This window comes from Hemiscyllium ocellatum, chromosome 25, assembly GCF_020745735.1.
Source record: "Hemiscyllium ocellatum isolate sHemOce1 chromosome 25, sHemOce1.pat.X.cur, whole genome shotgun sequence".
Lineage (NCBI taxonomy): Eukaryota > Metazoa > Chordata > Chondrichthyes > Orectolobiformes > Hemiscylliidae > Hemiscyllium > Hemiscyllium ocellatum.
In genome coordinates, this window is record NC_083425.1 from 25,741,878 (window position 1) to 25,766,506 (window position 24,629).

General features: G+C 40.6%; 1 protein-coding gene across 1 annotated transcript in view; it reads left to right on the plus strand.

Moving 5' to 3' along the window:
- The first annotated feature begins 8,741 nt into the window (after positions 1-8,741).
- ttyh2 (tweety family member 2) overlaps positions 8,742-24,629 on the plus strand; it is a 145,006-nt gene continuing 129,118 nt past the window's right edge. The window contains exons 1-2 of the mRNA XM_060844822.1: positions 8,742-8,822; positions 10,230-10,574. Of these exons, the coding sequence (XP_060700805.1) occupies positions 8,742-8,822; positions 10,230-10,574 (426 nt within the window). The remainder of the gene's footprint in view (positions 8,823-10,229; positions 10,575-24,629) is intronic.

Sequence of the window (24,629 nt, forward strand, 5' to 3'; positions counted from 1 at the left end):
TCCTTAGTTTCTAACTGCTGTTCGGTCATTTGACTTGCTGACCTACTGCTCTGGTTCCCATCTTCCCACTACACTAGAAAACCTTCCTGCCAGGATATTGGTGCCCCTCCAGTTTAGGTGCAATCTGCCCTTGTTGTACACATCCCACCTACCCTGGCACACATCCCAGTAAACATTTTACTTCAGCTGAAAATTTGCTGTGGATGACCTTGTTAACTGATGCTTTAAGAAAAAAATCATTTTCATAAGTGTGTTGAAATGTGTAAGCTGAAATGTTCTCCCCTTTAACATCTTGCATTATACATTAAAATTTGATATAACATCCAAATGAATATGCTAAATTTAAAGATTAGAAATTGGAGCAAGAGTAGTCTATGTGACTCCTTGAATCTGCTTCTCTCATTCATTAAGATTATAGCTGAACATTTACATCATTTCCACTTACCCATGCTATCTCCATTTCATTTAATACCCAAAAATCGATTCATTTCAGTCTTCAACATACTTAGTGAATGAGTGACCACAAGCCTCAAGGAATAGAGCATTCTGAAGCATCACAGCCCTGACTGCAGAAATTTATCTTCATCCTAGTCCTTAATGGTAGACCTGTTACTCTGAGGTTACAACCCTTAGCCTACATCGCCCAACTCCACATTTACCCTGTCACATGATCTGAGAAATTTAAATGCTTCAATTAGATAATCTCTAATTCTTCTAAACTTAAGAGAACGTAGACCCCATTCTACACAACCTCATCAAACAGGAACCAATTGAACAAACCTTTGTTGCATCATCTCCTGTGTGCCCTCATTTTTGCAAAAATATACTTTATTCATAAATTATCCATTAGTACATTACAAAACAAATTTTATTGGACATTACAGAAGACTGAATGAAAAATTACATTTCTTCATTGAGCACATTACACTCTTAAATATCTTGATCCAAATGACTTGGAGTTCTGAAAGCTAGTGCTTCCAAATAAACCTGTTGAACTGTAACCAGATGTTGTGTAATTCTTAACTTGATCCAAACGCATTAACTAAATATGACCATAAATGATGTATATTTTGTTACAAGCCAGGAGGAGATCTAAAGTTATTGGCCCCTTGGTACATTATGGCAAAAAGACCTAAGATGGTGGCCCTTCCCCATTGTGTCCTGGCAGTGACTGCCTTGAGCTTTAGTACATCTCTCAGCATGTAGTCATGGCACCTGGATCATGTTAGTCTGCAATATTTGGTGAAGGTTGAGAGTGTACTGGAAAAGCACAGGAGGCCAGGCAGCATCTGAGGCACAGGAGAATCGATGTTTTGGGCATAAGCTCTTTGGTCAAGGACAACTCCTTGCACCTGAAGATCAACAAGATTCAGACAGACCAAAGAGCATCTTTCACTGAGTTATTGATTAAGTACTTTTTTTTGTATTTCAAAGTGTATTTTGTATGTATTTATAGATGATTTTATAAAATAAGGTTCTAATAAGTTCTGCACAATCTTTCTCACAAGAGAAAAAATAACAATCCTTTGGAATTTTAGCATTTCTCAGAACGTCTCTGCAGTTGCAAAAAAAAAATTTCCTACTTATGCACAAAACTATTTCTGTTTGTTTTGAGGCACCGAGAGCGTTTAACACCTGAACATATTCATGTTTTATTTTGTTAGGAAGATCTTAAGTAGTGGTCTTTCCCCAGTGCACCTTGGTGGCAGCTGCGCCAGATTTTTGTGCATTCCTCAGCATGTAGTCCTAGATCTTGGAATGTGCCAATCTACAGTCTGTCGAGGTCAACTCTTTGCACTGGATGACCAACACGTTGTGGGCAGACCAAAGATTGTCTTTCACTGAGTTAATTGGTTCTCCAGGAGCAGTGTAGAGTTATACAGCATGGAAACAGACCCTTTGGTTCAACTGGTCTGTGCCGACCAGACATCCCAATCTGACCTAGTCCCATTTGCCAGCACTTGACCTATATTCCTTTAAACTCTTCCTATTCATATACCCATCCAGATGCCTTTTAAATCTTGTAACTGTACCCACATCCACCACTTCTTCTGACAGCTCATTCCATAAACTGACCACCCTCTGAATGAAAAAGTTACACCTCCAGTCCTTTTTAAATCCATCCCCTTTACCTATGCCCTCTAGTTTTGGACTCTCCCACCTTAGGAAAAAAGACTTCAGCTATTTGCCCTATTCACATCTCTCATAATTTCATAAACCTCGATTAGGTCACCCCTTAACCTCTGATGCTCCAGGGAAAAAAATCCCTTGCATATTCAGCCTCTCCTGATAATTTAAACATTACCGTCCTGCCAACATCCTTGTAAATCTTTTCTGGACCTCCTCATGTTTAACAATATGGTATTCTGGGGAATCCAAGATGGAGGACAGGAAAAATTTCTGGCTGTAACAGCTGCTTCTTTTTTGAGGTATTTACGTGTTGGAGGTGATTTCCTTGAATTCCAAGAGCAGCAATTACTGTTTTATATGCTGTTGCATTGTTTTGGAACTTTGGAGAAAAAAAGTCAAAACAACAGCAGTTTTAAAAGGGAGAAGAACAGACAAAGGAAGCACATAGTGAGGTCATTGCAAGAGAAAGAGAGAGAGAGAGAACCCTGCACAGTTACTGCCTTTGCTATTTGAATTCATGTATCGTTGGATATCAGAGTGCAACTGGGAAAATTAACAAACAGTGAAATCCACAACTAATCTTGGAGGAACTGTTGGCTGAAGTTCACAGCACAGAATCAGATAAGTTAATTGCTGTTTTAAGTGTGGCCTACAGAGAATCTGCAGTAGTGAGTAGAGTGGGTTCTTTCTTGATTATATGTTTTTGGAGCTATGTCTCTTGATTAGACTTAAAATATAAGCCATAACTATAAATTTAACCTGGGGAAGTGTTTGTAGAGGAATAAGACATTGTTATTTTCTGGGTCTGTAGATTGTCAAAGAGCAAAAATGGCCTTTAATAGAGTGATATGTACTTCTTGTCAGATGTGGGAGTTTAAAGGTTACTGCGGATTATATCTGCCATAAATGCTGTTGGCTGCAAATCTTATTGAATGGATCGGTTGGAGACACAATTAAAAGCGATGAGGAATTTCCACCAGCAACAGTATGTGATGGATGGCAGCTATAGGAAGGGGGGAAAGTCTCAGATACAGTCACATAGATGGGTTAACTCCAGGAAAGGTAAGAGAGGCAGGCAGCTAGTGCAGGAGTCTTTTGTGGATATACCCATTTCAAAAAGGTATGCTGTTTTGGAAAACGTAGGGGGTGATGGATTCTCAGGGGAACGTAGCACGAACAGCCAAGTTTTTGGTATTGAGACAGGCTCTAATGCAATGAGGGGTACGTCGGCTTCCAAGAGATCAATTGTGTTAGGGGATTCTGTATTCTGAGGTACAAACAGACGTTTCTGTGGCCAGCAGTGAAACAGCAGAAAAAAACTGATTGGTTCGCAGGTAAAGGGATGGCTGGAAAATGGAAAGGCTTTAGAAATAACAAGAATCCAGAGAAAGAATATTCCTGTTAGGGTGAAAGGAAAGGCTGGTAGGTATAGGGAATGCTGGATGACTAAAGAAATTGAGGGTTTGGTTAAGAAAAAGAAGGAAGAATATGTAAGGTATAGACAGGATAGATCAAGTGAATCCTTAGAAGAGTATAAAGTAAGTAGGAGTATACTTAAGAGGGAAATCAATAGGGCAAACGGGGACATGACATAGCTTTGGCAAATAGAATTAAGGAGAATCCAAAGGGGAGATCAGCAAGGCCATGCACAAAGCCATATTGACTATCCCTAATAAGTCCTTGCCTTTCCAAATACATGTACATCCTGTCCCTCAGGATTCCCTCCAACACCTTGCCCACCACTGAGGTCCGGCTCACTGGTCTATAGTTCTCTGGTTTGTCTTTACCGCCCTTCTTAAACAATGGCACCACATTAGCCAACCTCCAGTCTTCCAGCACCTCACCTGTGACTATCGATGATACAAATATCTCAGCAAGAGGCCCAGCAATCACTTCTCTAGCTTCCCACAAAGTTCTCGAGTACACCTGATCAGGTCCTGGGGATTTATCCACTTTTGACCTTTTCAAGATATCCAGCACTTCCTCCTCTGTAATCTGAACGTTTTGCAAGATGTCACCATCTATTTCCCTCCAGTCTATATCTTCCATATCCTTTTCCACAGTAAATATGGCTTTGTGCATGGGAAATCATTTTTCACAAACTTGATTGAGTTTTTTGAAGAAGTAACAAAGAAGATTGATGAGGGCAGAGCAGTCGATGTGATCTATATGGACTTCAGTAAGGTGTTCGACAAGATTTCCCATGGGAGACTGATTAGAAAGGTTAGATCTCATGGAATACAGGGAGAACTAGCCATTTGGATACAGAACTGGCTCAAAGGTAGAAGACAGAGGGTGGTGTGGACGGTTGTTTTTCACACTGGAGGCCTGTGACCAGTGGAGTGCCACAAGGATCGGTGCTGGGCCCTCTACTTTTTGTCATTTGCATAAATGATTTGGATGCGAGCATACGAGGTACAATTACTAAGTTTGCAGAATTGGAGGTGTAGGGGACAGGGTTACCTCAGATTACAACAGGATCTTGACCAGATGGGCCAATGGGCTGAGAAGTGGCAGATGGAGTTTAATTCAGATAAATGCGAGGTGCTGCATTTTGGGAAAGCAAATCTTAGCAGGACTTATACACTTAATGTAAGGTCCTAGGCAGTGTTGCTGAACAAAGAGACCTTGGAGTGCAGATTCATAGGTCCTTGAAAGTGGAATAGCAGGTAGATAGGATAGTGAAGAAGTCGTTTGGTATGCTTTCTTTTATTGGTCAGAGTATTGAGTGCAGGAGTTGGGAGGTCATGTTGCGGCTGTACAAGACATTGGTGAGGCCACTGTTGGAATATTGTGTGCAATTCTGGTCTCATTCCTATCGGAAAGATGTTGTGAAACTTGAAAGGGTTCAGAAAAGATTTACAAGGATGTTGCCAGGGTTGGAGGATTTGAGCTATAGGGAGAGGCTGAACAGGCTGGGGCTGCTTTCCCTGGAGCGTCAGAGGCTGTGGGGTGACCATATAGAGGTGAAAGATATAAAAGAGACCTACGGGGGAACTTTTTCACACAGATGGTGGTATGTGTATGGAATGAACTGCCAGAGGAAGTGGTAGAGACTGGTACAATTGCAACATTTAAGAGGCATTTGGATGGGTATATGAATAGGAAGGGTTTGGAGGGATATAGGCTGGGTTCTGGCAGGTACTTGGGATTGGGTTGGGATATCTGGTCGGCATGAATGTGTTGGACCGAAGGGTCTGTTTCCAAGTGTACATCTCTGTGATTCTATGACTAACATCCTTCCTACAGAGGGACGACCAGAATTGTATGCAGTATTCTAAAAGTGGCCTCATCAGTGTCCTGTACAGCTGCAACATGATGTCCCATTTCCTATATTCAATGCACTGACCAATGAAAGGAGGGGTACCAAAGGCCTTCTTCACCACCCTGTCTACCTGTGAATACTTTCAAGGAACTATGCACCTGAAGTCTTATGTCTCTTTATTCGTCAGTACTCCCCAGAGACCTACCATTAACTGTACAAGTGCTGCCTTATCAAAAGTAGTCATGATTTGGAGATGCCGGTGTTGGACTGGGGTGTAAAAGTTAAAAAATCACACAACACCAGGTTATAGTCCAACAGGTTTAATTGGAAGCACACTCGGGAGAGGCTGAACAGGTTGGGGCTGTTTTCCCTGGAGCGTTGGAGGCTGAGGGATGACCTTATAGAGGTTTACAAAATTATGAGGGGCATGGAGAAAGTAAATAGGCAAAGTCTTTTCCCTGGGGTTGGGGAGTCCAGATCTGGAGAGCATAGGTTTAGGGTGAGAGGGGAAAGATATAAAAGAGACCTAAGGGGCAACGTTTTCACACAGAGAGTGGAATGTGTATGGAATGAACTGCCAGAGGAAGTGGTGGAGGCTGGTAAAATTGCAACATTTAAGAGGTATTTGGATGGGTATATGAATAGGAAGGGTTTGGAGGGATATAGACCAGGTGCTGGCAGGTGGGACTAGATTGGGTTGGGATATCTGGTCGGCATGAACAGGTTGGACCGAAGGGTCTGTTTCCGTGTGTACGTCGCTCCAAAAGCTATTGTGCTTCCAATTAAACCTGTTGGACTATAACCTGGTGTTGTGCGATTTTTAACTTTGCCTTATCAAAGTGCTACACTTCACATCAATCTAAATTAAATTCCATTTGCCACTTCTCGGCCCATTGGCCCATCTGAACAAAGTCCTCTGAGATAATCTTCACCGTCCACGACGTTACTTATTTTGGTGTCATCTGCAAACATTCTGCCAAAAGGTTTTAACAGTCTGCTCAGGCAACAATATGACAGGATCCACCCCCTCCTTTTTTCTGCAGGGTCACAAGGACACTATATACTGACCACTGCTTGATGGACATGTGGTCAAAGATGCTTTTAATTGCAAATTTTTCCATGAGAGACGGGTGATATGTTTCAGCTGCTTAGAGCACTCCGCGGCAACGAAGCCAATCCCATCCTTTGTAGCACCAGGTCAGATAGGACCTCAGTATGTAGTGACAGTTGCTTTTGTCTACCAAATGTCTATGTACAACCTGATGCAACTACACAGAAAAGTAGCCAAGAGAATGAGGGCAACATTGGGTAAGTCCTCCCTCTCCCCACCACCACTGCCCCCCACCCTGCCCCTGTCCCTGCTCCTGCCCCAAGCCAAATCTTTTTATGTGCTGTCCTCACAGACTGGTCCATCTTTGACCTCCAGATGAAATAGAAGATGGCTTGGGTGACTGCTAAGATGCAGGCTCAGGAAATGGGTCAGACTGAAACAATACCTTTACTGGGTGAGAGAATTAAACTGACACAGTAGTCCAGAATTGGCCTCATCGAGCAAAATTCCTTAATATTCCTCACAAACGTTTTGCAGAAAAGGTGAATATATACATTTCCTTGGTAGATATACTTAGTAAATGAAGAACTCAAAACCGCCCAAACCCTCTGTATATTATTATTTACAGTTCTCATTTGAATATTTGCTTTTTCTTGTTCTTGCCTCAGTGAATTTCACAATTGTCACAGGATATTCCAAGTGTGACCTTATTTCTCAATCTCTGGATTACTGATCCTTTCCTTTGCTGTAGCTATGAGCTTCGACTAAAGATTTTTAAACATTACTTTAATTTATCATCTTTCCACCTCCAATGGCATAATTTTCTCTTTTTTTGTGACTTTATCCCAAACATCGTTTTTGCTTTAAATTGGTCTCGGCCATTTATTTAAATGCTCTTTTAAGGTGCTACATAAAGGGAAAGATTTAGTCTGGATAATTTTTTTATAAACATCAAAAGCTAATCCCTTTGCATTCTTTAACTTGTGTGGTTGAATAATTGCTAGATAGATCTGTTAATTGTACAATGTTTTAGCATGATGTAGGATCATATCTTGATGTGTCCACATGGGGGAGCCAGTGTTATCATTACTTATATCGGGCCTTTTCACAGATATCTTCCTCTTCCTTTAAAGATTAAAGCACATTTTTAAAGCATGCAATTGTCTTTGTCTTTGAAACATATCATGTTCCCAATGCTTAATAATGTAACAACAAATATATCTTGAAATCAATTTGTTTGGAGACTTAAATTGATTTTCATCACAACTTCATTGGGTCCAGAGCGTGGCAGTGGCTGGGAGCCTGGATTGGGACTTGGGTGGGCAGAGATCGAGCCCAGTGGGTGAAGAGTGAATCCAACATGGTGGTGAGGGAGTTCCCCAGCATCTGCGGCAGTGCTGACACCAGACAGCCCAAATTCTCCCAGAGAGTAGGCCAAAGCACTGGAGATTGAGCCGCTATAGGGATTGCGAGCCAAGCATGGCTCAGCACTTAAGAAACACTGTTTGAAATCTTAACTTTATTTGTTTATTTTTCTACTTAATACGAAAAAGGGCACACTATATTCAACTTTTAATTTTGTTTCTTTGTTTTTTTCCTTTGTACCTAAGATTTTGTACCTAGGTATCTTTATACTTAGTATGATGCTGGGAATGGTGACATTCTACATTTTTCTGTGTTCATGTACATCTGTACTTGAGTAAACATTACAATAAAATCTAATTCTAATTCTAAAATACAATAAATAGAGAATTTTTAATTACGCTACCTTTAATATGAGAATTAAACATATCTAGGATTTCTGGATTAGTTATATTGTCTCCATAAAACAATAAACAGAGATGATGCCTAGTGAATTCTCTCTCCTATCTCTCTCTGTCTCAATATTAAGACCATTACTATCTGACATTTACGAAATTTTTGTTAGTTGGATTGTGCGCACTGCACTTGGGGAATCATTTTATGGTTTGATGGAACAACAAAGTAAACCTGAATGGACAACAGCACTGTAAGATTGACAAATTTAATTTAGAATATACTCAACCAGCTACTTCCCTTTGAAATCCTTCAAAAGGTTTTGTTTTTATTTTTTGGAAATGGAAATCCAAAAACAAGAGACAACAGATAGATCCCAGACAACTTTCGAGGTGTTTGTGATTCTGGGGAGGTGCTTATATTTCACTTGAGCTTCTACTTTCAATATAATTTTTTAAGATGTTGCAGGTGAAGTTGTGAATCTTCTCTGATTGGCAGGTGTTACAAGTGTTATTTCCCAGGGACTTGCACTGGGATCTCATGCTTCGACCAAGTAGTGAGGAGGAAAACTGGCTAATTCTGGAAAAGACAAACAGATCATCAGAGAATATGTGTGGAAAAGTAAGCCAATAATGAATGAGCTGGGAGAAGGGAAAAAATAACTCAATATGCAGGTCCTGTCTCATGAGGACCTGAATAGACAAGACAATTGTTTGAACAGATGGAGACCGCACTTGTACTGCTCAAGCATCTTATCCAGAATGAAAAGCCAGCAAAACTTGCCAACTAGACAATGATGGCCTAACTCATCAAAATATAACTCCATTGCTCTATATCTTCAACAGCCTCTGCTCACTCAAAAGACGAGTATTATATTATTTCTGTTTATTAGCTCACTGAATTGAAGTGTAATTAATGTCTGAGGTTTAATGTTTGCATGTTTTCAGCATTTTAAAGAAAGCTGGACATTTCACAATCTGACCCTTTTGCTTTCACTTTAATTAAAGCAATGGTAAGGTCCCGGGGAGTATTGCTGAACTATGTAGGTTCATAGTTCCTTGAAAGTGGAGGCAGAGGTAGATAGGATAGTGCAGGAGGCGTCTGGTATGCTCTCCTTTATTGTTCAGAGCATTGAGTATAGGTCAAGTTGCGGCTGTACAGGAGATTGGTTAGGCCACTTTTGGAATATTGTGTGCACTTCTGGTCTCTCTCTTCTAGGAAGGACGTTGTGAAACTTTAAAGGATTCAGAAAAGATTTACAAAGATGTGGCCAGGGTTGGAGGATTTGAGCCATAGGGAGAAGCTGAACAGGCTGGGGCTTTTTTCCCTGGAGCGTTGGAGGCTGATGGGTGACCTGACAGAGATTTATACAATCATGAGGGGGATGGATAGGGTGAATAGGCAAAGCCTCTTCCCTGAGGTTAGGGAGTCCACATCTACAGGATGTTTAAGGTGAGAGGCATAAGATTTAAAAGGGAGCTAAGCGGCAACTTCTTATACAGAGGGTGGTCCGTGTATGGAATGAGCTGCTGGGGAAGTGGTGGAAGTTGGTGATATTGCAACATTTAAAAGGCATCTGGATGGGTATATGAGCAGGAAGGGTTTGGAGGGATATGGGCCGGGTGCTGGCAAATGGGACTAGATTGAGTTGGGATATCTGGTATGGACGGGTTGAACCGAAGGGTCAGTTTCTGTGCTGTCCATCTCTATGTCCCACATTTTTTCTCCAGGGTTGTGTGTGAGCGTACAGTTTCTGAACGACTCCGACCTCCCTTTACCCATTCACCCTGGGGGGTGGGAGGCAGTGATGCAGGGGGTCAGCACCCCCTGTCAGCGAGTGGTGGGGGGAGGGTGGCAAGGGTTCAGTGTCAGACTCTCTGGTTCCTGTCCCCCCCCCCCCGGGGATGGGAGGGTTCTCAGATTGTCCTGAAACCTCCAACATTATTAAAGTTTGGTAATAATCAGGAAACGTCTTCATTAAAATCTTTCCGGAGCTGGGCGGTGAGGGAGTGCTCCCAGGAACACTAGGCTCATGTTCACGCGGCGCATCCCCGCGGGCTCGTGCGCGTCCCCGTCGCGCCTCGGGGACGTGCTTGCGTTCTGGCTGATTGTCGGGAGCCGGGCTGTCTGTGTCAGCCAGCAGCGCTGCTCCCTCTCAGCCCCAGCCCTGTCCGTGTCGGTGTGTGTGTGTCCGGGCAGGACTCTCAGCCCAGGGCAGGGCGGGCACACTCCCACTGCCGGCTCCCGATGGCTTCCCGGGTGGATTACATCGCTCCGTGGTGGACTTACTGGCTGCACAACTTCCCGCATGTCAACCTCCGCTTGCAGCCAGTGGACAGCACGTTCAACCCGCAGGATGGCAACTACCAGCAGGTCAGGGACCCCGCACTTGCTCTGTTTGTATCGTGAGTTTTTGTGTCCCACCCCACGGTACCCACCTCCGTGTCTAACCCTGCTCCCCCCATCTCCTACACACTCCCCTGTCCCCTTGTCTTTCTGGCACCCCCGCCCCACCCCACCCCACCCCACCCCACTCCATTCCCATGTCTGCCTGCCTGCCTTCCAGTTTCTGTGTCCCCCAACTCCCTCCCACTCCAGTGTCTACCTGTCTGCACACCTCTCCACCCCTGACTGTGCATCCACCCCCCTCCCTGCCAGCCACTTGACTGACTGATTGTTGCCCCTCTTAGGCCTGTCTGGGCACCCACCTTCTACATCTGCTTACCTGTCTCCACTCCTCTGCTTCCAGTTCTGTATCTGTCTGTACCTCCCTCCAACTGTGCCCACCTGTCTGACTGATCGTGCCTCCCCTGCATCTGCTTGTCTCCATCAGACTGTACCAACTTGTGCATGTCTGTCTGAGCCACACTGCATCCATCTTTGCCCTCCTGCATCTATTTGCCTGTCTGTGCCACCCCCTGCATCTGCCTGTTTCTTACCCCCATTTTGTGTCTGTCAATGTTCCCCCATATCTCTGTCAGATCTTGTCCCTCTGCCCACCTGTTTCTTGCCATGTAGCATAGTGGGTAAAGTGCAAGGATTTGCATCTTGAAGATTTGATCAGCTGGCCACTACTTCTGAGTCCTCAAATGATGTTTTGTAAACTGAGAAATAAGCTCCCACCAGTTCTCGCTTATCCCTTGTCTCAGTTCCTGATGATTTCTTAGTATTTGTTTTGCCCAGATATAATAACATGCATTGGATGAAGTTCTGATGTGAATTGCACTGTGAATTTTCACCTTCAAAACTACAAAAATCAACTAAAAAATGTTTCCCAAGCAGTTGTTTTTGTCCTTTTATTTGCTGAATTGTACTATATTTAACAATGTTTTTCACAAAGGGCATTATTTAATGTTTCACAGGAAATTTTAAAAATTGATTTTAATTTAATTGAACACATTGTGAAAAATATAGTGAGGGATTAGCACCTTTACAATAGTTTCCAAGCAAGATGTGTTTTCTTGAGAAAGTATACATTAGAGAATGTCATCTTGAATGAACAAATATACTGAATAGTTGGAACCAAGCCTGGGAGACCAGGAAATCCCACTCAATCATAGAGCTAACATCTCTCTGTCATGGGAATAGTATACAATTGGCCTTATCCTCAGACTAACAAGGGAAGTCAGCCAGAGTTCCCAGGTTCGTGACTTTTTTGCAGTAAGACTATGAACTAACCTTCAGATGATTTTCAAAAGAGGTTGATGCATAAAAGGAAATCCTTTGTGATGTCTGTAATGAAAACAATGTGAGATGTGCATGTTAAATGTGATTATAAAGTTCAAAGAGGACATTTAATACAATTAATGGAAAGGCAGTGAGACTCAGGTGTTTGACTTGAGCAATTAACTGATGAGTGTGGGAAATGATCTGTTTGGATTTTTCCAACACAAAGTGTCAATATCTAGGGCCATTTAAAACTTTCAATTATGGGAATGTAGATCTAAGAGAATTCCATTTCACTCTCTGCATGCTGTTCTTCACGTGTAATTTTCAAGTTTAGCTTTCATGGTAATTATCATTATATGAGTTGCCCCTTGGAATTAAGAAAAAAAGTGATGTTTGTATTAGTCAGGGTCTAATGTTAGTTTTGGAAAAAGACGTTGCTGCATTAATCAGCACTATGAAACCACTGCTTCAAGTTTTATAAGATTGTAAATAAGAAATCAGACATGTATGACTAAAAACTATGAATTAATGCCAAACAGGCTTCCAATGTTAGGTGGCATTACTCAATCCAAAATTAAAAGTCACACAACACCAGGTTATAGTCCAACAGGTTTAATTGGAAGCACACTAGCTTTCGGAGCAATGCTCCTTCATCAAGTGATATTGGAGGGCTCGATTGTAACACAGAATTTATAGCAAAAATTTGCAGTGTAATGTAACTGAAATTATACATTGAAAAATTGTCTGTTAAGCCTTTCATCTATTAGAATACAGTGATAGTTTCACTTCTTTCATGTGTAAATCACAAAACTTTTTTTTTAAAAGTTGCATTCTTGGGTTAGCTGTTAACAATGGTGATCGTGGACAATATGTTGAAGGTGTTAGGCCCCCGTGTTCTCTGTCTATGACCTGATGTTTAGATTGATTCTAATCTATAAAGTGAGATAACAAAGTTTCACATAAATTCATGCAGTTTTTGAACTCAGAGTTCTACATGAATGTATGCAGTTTTTGAACAAAGTGCAATGTAACTCAGCAAGTACAAATTCACCACACAAAATATGTGTGCATGTGGGTCTTTGGCTTTTTGTGTGTGTGTGTGTGTCTGTCTGGGGTGGGAGTTGTGACTGCAAGAAAGTGTGTGTGTTGTGTAGTGAGTGCATGTGGGAGTGTGTGTCTGTCAGGGTGTGTGTGGGTGTCAGTGTGCACGTCTGTGTGTACCTGTGTCTGTGTGTATGAGAGAGAGTGTGTGTGTGTGTGTGTAGGAATATCTGTATGTGTGTGTAGTGCAATGGTGATCACCTGTAATGCGACGTGAACTCAACGACCCGGTTGAGGCCCTTCCTATGGGTATCGAACTTAGCTATCAGCCTCTGCTCAGCCACTTTCCTCTGCTGCCTGTCCTGAAGTCCACCTTGGAGGATAGTCACCCGAAGGTCTGAGGCTGAATGTCCTGGACCACTGAAGTGTTCCCCAACTGTGAGGGAACCCTCCTGTCTGTTGATTGTTGTGTGGTGCCCATTCATCCGTTGTCATAGCCTTTGCTCGGTTTCCCCAATTTACCATGCCTCCGGCATCCTTGCCTGCAATGTAAAAGGAAAGTGGCTAAGCAGAGGCTGATAGCTAAGTTTGGTACCCATAGGGAGGGCCTCAACCGGGATCTTGGGTTCATGTCACATAACAGGTGATCACCATTGCACTACACACACACAGATATTCCTACACACACACACACTCACATACACACAGACACAGGTACACACAGACACTCACACACACCTTTATAGATACACATACTCCCACACTCTCACATGCACCCCCTCACAGACTTAAGACACTCTGCACTCACTACACACACACACACTTTCTCGCACTCACAACCCCCACCCCAGACAGACAGCCAAAGATCCACATGCAAACATATTTTGTGTGGTGAATTTGTACTTGCAGAGTTACATTGCACTTTGCTCAAAAACTGCATACATTCATGTAGAACTCTGAGTTCAAAAACTGCATGAATTTATGTAAAACTCTGATTCTAATCTATAAAGTGAGATAACAATCTAAACATCAGGTCGTAGACAGAGAACACAGGGGGCTAACACCCTCAACATATTGTCTAGCTATCATCATTGTTAACAGCTAACCCGAGAATGCAACTTTAAAAAAAAGGTTTTGTGACTTACACATGAAAGAAGTGAAACTAACGGATGAAAGGTTTAACAGACAATCAGTTTTTCAATGTATAATTTCAGTTACATCACACTGCAAATTTGTGCTATAAATTCTGTGTTACGATCGAGCCTTCCACTAACACCTGATGGAGGAGCGTCGCTCCGAAAGCTAGTGTGCTTCCAATTAAACCTTTTTTTTTAGATTAGACTTACAGTGTGGAAACAGGCCCTTCGGCCCAACAAGTCCACACCGACCCGCCGAAGCGAAACCCACCCATACCCCTACATTTACCCCTTACCTAACACTACGGGCAATTTAGCATGGCCAATTCACCTGACCCGCACATCTTTGGACTGTGGGAGGAAACCGGAGCACCCGGAGGAAACCCACGCAGACACGGGGAGAACGTGCAAACTCCACACAGTCAGTCACCTGAGTCGGGAATTGAACCCGGGTCTCAGGTGCTGTGAGGCAGCAGTGCTAACCACTGTGCCACCATGCCGCCCACAACCTGTTGGACTATAACCTGGTGTTGTGTGATTTTTAACTTTGTACACCCCAGACCAACACTGGCATCTCCAAATCATTACTCAATCCAAAATGCAAAATCTGATATTTACTATGATCTTTTTACAGCCAGAACATATTGCAGTTGTCTTCATCTCTGTAATGCAGCAAAGTTACTGAAGCTTTAGAAGAAAATACAAAGTTTAAAATTATTCCTCCATGATGCTGAAGCCTACATATACTTTCATTCATGTATATAAAATTATATTTGTATTGATTACAAACTGTGCTTCATATGGAAATCATTTGATTCTTCATTCCAAAACCTATTCAACTATTATATTTGCTTTATTTACCACAGCTTAACCATATTGGCTTGAGATGCAAGTATTTTATTTATTTTTCCAAACTGCATCCAAATTCTTCCCACCTTTTCTCAGCTCCTCCAGAAATCTCATGATTGATTTGTAGTTCTTGTCGAAAATTTCAATGGTGGGGAAATTTGTCAAGAAGATTTAACCCACAGCTGAGTGTTTAGTGAAATGTTGCATTAATAATAAGCTCTGGCACCATTTGCCTTTACTTGCAAAGTGCAAAATAAATATCATATGCTCTAGCAATCTAAAGGCTTGAAGTGAAAATGGGAGTCATTTTTACAGAACCCCTTGTGTAGTTTTACTCCTATTCAGATGCAGTCATAGAACCATACAGCATGGAAAGAGATCCTTTGGTCCAACTAGTCTGAGCCAACCATGTTCCCAAACAAAACCAGTTCCACATGCCTGCATATGGCCCGTATTCCTCCAAATCTTTCCTATTCATGTATATATCCAAAAATCTTCTAAATGTTGTAACTGTATTTGCATCCATCATTTCCTCTGGCAGTTCATTCCACACGCGAACTGTTCAGTGGAAAGGAGTTGCCCTTCATGTCCTTTTCCCTCTTACCTTAAAAATATGCCCCCTGGATTTGAATTCACCCACGCTAAGGAAAAGACACTTGCTATTCACCTTTTCTATGCCCCTCATGATTTTATAAAGTCACCCTTCAAACTCCTATGCTTCAATGAAAAAAGTCCCAACCCAACTAGCCTATTTTAATAACTCAAAACCTCCATTCCCAACAAGATGCTAGTAAGTCTTTTCTGAACCCTCCCCAATTAAATAATATCCTTCCTAAAGCAGGGAAGCCAGAACTGTGCACAGTACTACAGAAGAAGCCTCACCGACATCCTCTACAATCTCAACATGACACCTCAACTCCTATACTCAAAGGTCTGAGCAAGACAAGCATGCTGAACACCTTGTTTAACCACTCTGTCTACTTGTGATGTAAATTTCAAAGAATTATGTATCTGATCAGGGCCCTACGTGTCTCTGTACTACAACATTACCCAGAGCTCTACCATTAATAGTGTAAGTCCTGCCCTCATTTGTTTTACCAAAATGAAATATCTCGCATTTGTCCCAATTAAACTCTATCTGCCACTCCTCAGACCATTGACTCAATTGATCAAGATCCCTTTTTAATCTTAGATAACCTTCTTCACAGTCCACTATATCACCAATTCTGATATCATCCGGACACTTACTAACCATGCTTCCTATCTTCTCACCCAAATCGTTTATATAAATGATAAACAAAAGTGAATCCAGTACCAATTCCTGTGGGACACCACTGTTCACAGACCTCCAATCAGAAAAACAATCCTCCACCCTCTGTCTCCTACTGTCAATCAATTTTGTACCCAATTGACAAGCTCACCCTGAATCCCATGTGATCTAATTTTACTAATTAGTTTACCTTGCAAAGGCTTTACTAAATCCATGTAAATAATGTCTACCGCTCTTCCTTCATCAATCTTTTTGGTTGCTTCCTCAAAAGCCTTAATCAAGTCTGAGAGTGACAATTTCCCTTGCACAAAACCATGCTGACTATTTCTAGCAGGTCTTGCCTTTCAGAATGCATGTCAATCCTACCTTTCATAATTACCTCCAAAAACTCACCCACCATTGATGTCGGGTGCTCATGTCTATAGTTCTCAGACCTCTCTTTACAGCATTTCTGAAGTAAAATCTCCACGTTTGCCACATCTCACCCGTGCCTATAGATGATACAAATATGTCTGCTAGAAGAGGCCCTACAATTTCTTCCTTAACTTACCACAACATCCTGGGATACACTTGATAATGTACTGGAGTTTTATCCAACTTTGTTTTCAAAGACATCCAACACTTCCTTTTCTGTGATGTGAACTGTTTTCAAAACATCATGTTTATTTCCTTGAGTTCTCTAGCTTCTATTTCTTTCTCCACAGTTAAAAAAAATGGTGTGAAATATTCATTTAGTATCTCTCCTATGTCTTGAGTTTTAATATGTAGATGATCTTGTTGATCTTTAAGGGTGCCTGTTGTCTCTCTAACTGCTGACTTCACTTCCTTTACTTATGGAATCTCTTTGGATTATTCCTGAACCTTATCTGCCAAGACTCTTCATATTCCCTCTTTGCCCACTTGATTTCCCTCTTAAAAATGCCCTTACACGCTTTAAACTTTCAAGGCATTCATTTGATCCTAGTTGTTTATATCTAACATGATTCTTTCTTATTCTTGAGTAGAACTTCCATATTTTTATTCATCCATTCTTCCCTACTCTTACCAGTCTTGCCCTTCACTCTATCAGGAACTTAATACCTCTGAACTCTTGTTATCACACTTACAAAAATCTCCCACTTCTCTGTTGTCCCTTTATATGTGAATAATTTACTCCAATCCACTTTAGAAGGTTCTTTTCTCCTCCCATTAAAATTTGACTTACTCCAATTAAGAACTTTAACTTTTATGGAAGGTTTCTCCTTTTCCATTACCATTTAAAACTAGTAGAATTATGATCACTAGTCCCAAAGTGTTCCCCTACGAACACTTCAGTCACTTGCCCTGTCTTATTTCCCAAGAGAAGATGTTTCTGCTTCAACTTAATTTCTGTTTCAACTTAACTTTGAATGCTGTCCTCGAACAGTTGATTACACTTGTTATTGGTTAAATATGTGTTGTTGATTCTGTGGATAATGTTCCACAGGCTGTTGATATAGTCTGTGGACATCCTGCATGGTTCACTTGGCTTCACTTCAAATTTACAACGCGTTTCTAATTTTTCTGTCCTGGCGAGGGTGAAGTTCAAATTTCCTGTGGAAGATTTGTGAATTTTTTAAAAAATGACTTAATTGTTTGAAAATATGCTTTTTCATTTTTATGCCTATAATGTTACAATTCCCATGGATGAGTATATTGGTTAGTCAGTTGTTCATTCTTGATCAAATACATGAAAGCATCTCACATTGATCTGTTTGCATCTACAATGTGAACAAGTCAATGATAACACCATTACCATTTTATTGGCAGATTTATGTGGAATGTTATGTAACTGTTAATGTGTTGTGAATGATCCTTTGATGTTGCCTTTTATGTCATTGTGACATCTGGTTTTATTTTCTTAGCTGAATTGGAGCAGGGAAAGAAATGCAAATCAATTGAACTGAACTAAAAATAAACTTGAATGGGCAGAATTGGGGGAAGGTCAGATTGGTTTTATATTTCACATAATGAAGCTATTTCCAATACTTAAATAACTAGTAATATTTAATATTTTAAGCATCTGGCTCTATAATCTAAACGCACACTATCGATGAGCCCAGGTTAATACAGACTTTCCTGGAGTCACTTACAGACTGAGTTAACAAAGACTAAATATTATCAGTAAAGCATTTGGCATCTTGGTCCTTGGTTTTTAAAAGTGGTATGTAGTTGATGCTGAAGATTTTAAACAGCAACTGTAATTGCAATAAGTGAATGTTGATAATTCGACTTTGATGTTGATGGAACTGTTGTGACTGATGGTCTCAGTTTACACGCTGAATTATCTTCAAGAACGTTTCTGTGTAGTAGTGTGTGTCAGCTGTTGTACTGCTTTAACAGACGTGACAAAACAGCAACTGCTGGTACAATATTGAGGCAAATGATCCAGTGATTTAGACAGACTTGACCTTTTTTGGTTAATTATCCGATTGAGAAGAGCAGGTGTTGGTGCTGTTGTAATAATATATTTGGTAGTTAGCTGAGTGTTCTTGCGGCACAGTGGTAGTGTCCTGACTTCATGTTCCCAGATGTCTAGGTTCAAGTCCCACCTGCTCCAGAAGCATCTTAGAAAATCCATGAAAAGATTGATTAGGAAACTATCTAGTTAGTTGTTTCTTTGAGTTCTTGTGGCACAATGGTAGTATCCCTAACTTTCAGCCAAAAGGCCTTGGTTCAAGTCCCAGATCCTCCATTGGTGTGTCATAACATATCTGAACAGATTGGTTAAAAACATCTTGATCCTAACTTCTAGGAGGGTACTCTGGAACTTCTATCAATGCAATAAAAAATAATATGTTCATTAATTATGCAGTGTGCTGAAAGTCCTTTATATTTTGGAATGCAGACCATGTCTAGTATTAATGAAAGTAACTAATTTAAGCATGTGTTTTAGTTGTGTTTTAACATACAGTGTGTTTATAGTGGTTTGTAAAAAAAACTAATTCTTCAAGGAAATACGAATGAAGACTGCATTGTCTGTGGCACTCGCCATCAGATAAGGCATTACAGAAAGGTCACATATGTTTGGTTCAGTGTTTCCTGCTACTATTTAGGGAGAAAGAGACTAGGTGTTTTCTGATGCAAACAGCGTGACCAAGAACAGATTAACTGCTTATTAATCTTGAGCTTGTGGGACCTTCTTGGTACAAGGTTCAGTGCTGGCTTTGCTTATACACAATGGTGACTATACTTCAAAGTGATTCCTGAAGTGCTTTGAGACATCATGAGAGCTTATGATCCTGCCTGAAGTACATTCTGAAGCATGTTAGTGTTGTTCACAATGTTCACAAAGTTATGAGAAGTGATATATTTGCTATTGTACTTCTTTGACTACACTTGCACCTCTTCACTGAGCTGTTAGCCTTAAATTGGGCTCTGTTTAACTCACAGTCAAATTATTTTCTATTGTATGACTCCAGGATCTCATGTTGAACTTTGACCAGTTACTGACTCAGTCATATCTGAGTGATAATCATGTGACTCAAAGTGAACTTTGCTTTGTTTGACTTAAATGTGACAAAATGGACCCAAATCTCTGTTCTAAATTGCTTTTGCTTAAAAACATTACAAAATGTTGGTACTTTTTATACAAAAACCACAGTAAAATCAATTTAATTATTGATATTCTTCCTGTATGACCATTCCCACTGCTGTAAGATTTGCTGATGATTCAAAACAAAAATATATTTAAAACCAAATCTGCGATAGATGTTGAGCTCGTGAGTAACAGCATCTAATTGTGTCATTTCCTAACCTGTTTTTATTGAAAAGAACAGTAGTGTTTTTTAAAGCACTAATTATTTTGGATGCACAATATGTCTGGTTTCAATAATGTCCTGGGCAAACTCGCGGGCAAAGTGCCCAATTGGCCAAAACAAAGTTAATGAATTTAGTGCATTCTGTTTTTAAACTTTTGATCAGAAAAACTCAAATGTGCCTTGTTTCCAGGATGTCTGCAGTGATTTTTACACTAAACTTATTTTTAGTCATCATGTTATTATGATGCATCACAAAAGATTAACATTTGATGTATGGAGAAGGTTGCCTTTAGTGAGAAGTATTTCATATCAAGAGACTTACATTTATATTGAGCATTTCATAATTCAAGGATACCTGTTTTACAGCCAATTAAATATTTTTAAAATGTAATTATTGTCGTAATGTAGAAAGCACAATAGCCAATTTGTGCACAGTATACTCCTTTGAATGTTAAACATGTCAAGGGGGAGATTCTTTACTCTTTGAATAGTGTCTGTTGGGTTTTTTAACATTTTTCTGTAAGGGGAGAAGTCTCAGTTTAGCATGTCACCAGAAAGCTGGCACCCCTGAGAATGCAGCACTGACTAAGTATAGTATTGGAGTCGAGAGTGTGGTGCTGGAAAAGCACAGCAGGTCAGGCAGCATCTGAGGAACAGGAGAATTGACATTTCAAGCAAAAGCTCTTCATCAGTATTGAAGTGTCAGTCTAGTTGCGTTCAAGTTTCTGCAGTTAGACTTGAACCCATGACTCTGGATTAGTGGTGCTGGAGGAGCACAGCAGTTCAGGCAGCATCCGAGGAGCAGTAAAATCGACGTTTCGGACAAAAGTAACAGTCTAACCATGTAAACTTAACCAACTAACTGACTGAGAGACTTTACAGGTGCATAGCATATTTTTGCTGGGCTAGAAAAGAGAGTAGATGAACAAAGTGACTTACATTTTCTAGTTTTTATTTAATCTGATGTGAATATTTTTATATCCAAATCTGAAATAACAACTTGATGCCAATTGAAATTACTGCAGTATAACTGACTTGAATGCAACTTATCAGTGTCAGGAAGAAGAGATCACATCCCGAACCCGAGGAAGGATGGAGTTTGGTGAATTTGGAGGCAGTGTGGGAATTCGGTGCAGTGGGAAAAGGTGCTTTTTGCTTGGTCTTTTTGACTCATAGTTTGTAAGGCTATGTTTTAACAGGGTAAATTGAAGCTGAGGATTGGGGCACAGCACAAAAGAATGACATCACAGGTGAACTCTCAGTGGAGAGAGGATTGAACACGAGATTTATTGAACCCCATCTCAAGAGAATGGTGTTCAATCATGAATATTGTGATCCTTTTCTTCTTTTCCTACAATGAACTGACCGGATCCCAACTGCCACAAAATCCACATCTGTAACCTTCTGTATAGCAAAAGCTAAAGAGCTGCAACAAAGCCCTAACTCAATGCTCAACTGGCAGAAAGCAGAGAGTAGGGATAAAGGGGCCTTTGTCTGGACAGCAGCTGGTGACTTGTGGAGTTCCACGGGGGCCAGTGTTGGAACCACAGCCATTCATTTCAAGCATTAATGATCTGGATGAAGGACCTGAGGCCATTGTTGCTAAGTTTACAGATGACACAAAGATAGGTGGAGGGACAAGTAGTGTTGAGACAGCGCAGAGGCTGCAGAAGTACTTGCCAGGTTAGGAGAGCGGGCAAAGAAGTGGCAGATATAATACAGTCCAGGAAAGTGTGAGGTTACACACTTTGGTAGGGAGAATAGGGGTGTAGACTGTTTTCTAAAAGAGGAAGGTCTTTGTAAATCTGAAGGGACTTGAGAGTCCTAGTTCAGGATTCTCTTAAGGTTAATATGTGGATCCAGTTGAAAGTTATGAAAGGCACACGCATTGTTACCGTTCAGTTAAAAAGGATAGAGATGTATTGCTGAGGTTGTATAAGGCTCTGATCAAACCAAAGACAGGAGAATGGGGTTGAGAAACATGTCAGCCATAACTGAATGGCAGAGCAGACTCAGTAGGCCAAAAGGCCTAATTCTGCTCGTATACTTAATAATCTTATCGCTATACTAGATCTGAAATGTAACTAACTCTGTATCATGAGTCAAAGGAAATGTGTAAGCATTGAGTTGGGGCTTTGTTGCAGCTCTTTAGCTTTTGCTATACAGCAGGTTACAGATGTGGATTTTGTGGCAGTTGGGATCCGGCCAGTTCATTGTAGGAAAAGAAGGAAAGGATCACAATATTCACGATTGAACACCATTCTCTTGAGATGGGGTTCAATAAATCTCGTGTTCAGTCCTCAAGATCAGTGCGCTGCACCCCGGAAGCTGAATTGGGTTTATGTGCTGACTGGTTCTTGTGTACTGCCGTTACTAAATTATTGTGGGAGCTTTACTAGTATCGCACAGCCATCAGATGTGATATGACGTTAATGAACTTTATAGTTTACGATGACAAATTCATTTATATAAATTATATAAAAAGATATCACCAGCCCAAAGCCCCGCTATCCAGAAAAAAATATTAGGATGTTTATATGCAAAATTAAACACAAAATTGCACATAAATGGCATAATATTTCCTGATAGTAAAAGAGCATTTACTTTATCAAAACCAGGAGGTGGAGAAGTCGACGTTTTGGGTGTAACCCTTCTTCAGGTCACACCCAAAATGTCGACTTCTCCACCTCCTGATGCTGCCTGGCTTGCTGTGTTCTTCCAGCTTTGTGCCTGTATATTTTGGATTCCAGCATTTGCAGTTTTTTTTGTCTCTAAACTTATTTAAGTGACAGACAGTATCTAGTTGTACAATTGAACAACAGGCCTTTTTAAAATATCACATGGATTTTGAAAGTCAACATAGATGTGCCCACCCAGTAGCTTTGACCTATTCTTTAGAGAGAGAAAGCACAAAATTGTACTTTACAAAACCCCAGGTTTAATAAATGTCAGCAATGATCTCAACAGTGTGTACCAGATACAAGTCCATAATTTAACTAAAATCAATACCATGTATGGAATTGCTAAATGGAGCAGCACATTAAGAGTGTTGCAGTACAGAGTGTGGCAATCTGCACTCATTCACCATTTCTGTAGCATTGATGGTCTAACGTGTTTTGAGCTCAGCTGTTTTTGGGGGAAGGTTTTTGCAGGAACTACTTTACTCCTGTGAGAAAGGGAAAGTGTTCAAGTCAATCCCAAGGGAAGTTCCTGTCAGCCATCTGCAGCAATATATATGGTGTCATGGGGCTAATTATGTGCAAGGCCTAGGGAGACCACAATTAGGAAGAAAACTTGACATTTTATAGATTAATCCATTTAAAATGTCTTCCATCTCATTCAGGGTTTTTTTTTTGAAGATTCAGTAATAGACAAGGAATGGGACAGCTGTGATACACAAGTATTAAACAGGATGACTAAATTGCAGCGTCATCCAGAAAACATTCCTAGCAGGAAAAGTAGGATCACCTATGGATTGTTAATTTGCAATGGAGTAGTAAACTGAAACAGAACTGGCATAAATGGCAAGGAAAAGAATGCAATCGGAGACTGAAGTTTCAAATGTCACTGCAACAGTAAATGTGACAAACCAGAAACACTAATTCAATACATCCGACCACGCTGTAAAGCCCACTGAGTCTGCTTCGCCATTCAATTATGGCTGATATGTTTCTCAAACCCATTCTCCTGCCTTCTCCATGTAACATGTGATCCCCTTACTAATTAAAAAACTACCTGTCTCTGTCTTAAATAAACATGATTTGGAGGTGCCGGTTTTGGACTGGGGTGTACAAAGTTAAATATCACACAACACCAGGTTATAGTCCAACAGATTTAATTGGAAGCACACTAGCTTTCGGAGCAACGCTCCTGGGACAATCACCTGATGAAGGAGCGTCGCTCCGAAAGCTAGTGTGCTTCCAATTAAACCTGTTGGACTATAACCTGGTGTTGTGATTTTTAACTCTCAACTAATATCACAGCTATCCTGCTAGGCACTTAATTGAAGTCACATACTTTTTTGGAACTGATATTTTTAATTTACTGTACCCCTCTCAAGAAAAATTAATTTTGTACAATATAAACGAAACATCTAATTTATCTCTAACTTCAATTCCAAATTCCCAGATGATGATAATAAATTTGATGCCTTTATCACAGATGCAATATCGCTATTTTAATAGATAGGCACGGACACAGATGAAAATAGTCTCAAGAATTTGGGCACTGCAAGGGATGAAATAGTTGACTATCTCAAAACCTGTGAGGGACTGCCTTGAGGATTACAGCAAAGACAATGTGGAAAGAGGAAGGGATTTGATAGACTGAATTAGTGATGGATCGAGGGACAGGTTTTTTAAATGAATTGATGGTGAAGATGGCCTTTTGGAAAATTTGTGGGGTGCGATGTGTGATTGAAGATTTTCCCAAAGCAGAGAGGTTTGAGCATTAATGTGCTGTTGAAATTAATTTAGGGGCTTTCTAGTTTCTTTACTGTAATTTCACATTTTGCAATACATTTATTTCTTAAACCATTAATGGAATTTTTAGTGATGTCTCGGCATGAGTACTACAATGGAAAGTGAAAAACAAACTCAGCAGCCTGATGTGTCAGCTGACATTAGTATAGTTGATGCTGTATTGTAAAAGGTCATACAAAGCATCAAAAACTGTATCAGAGATA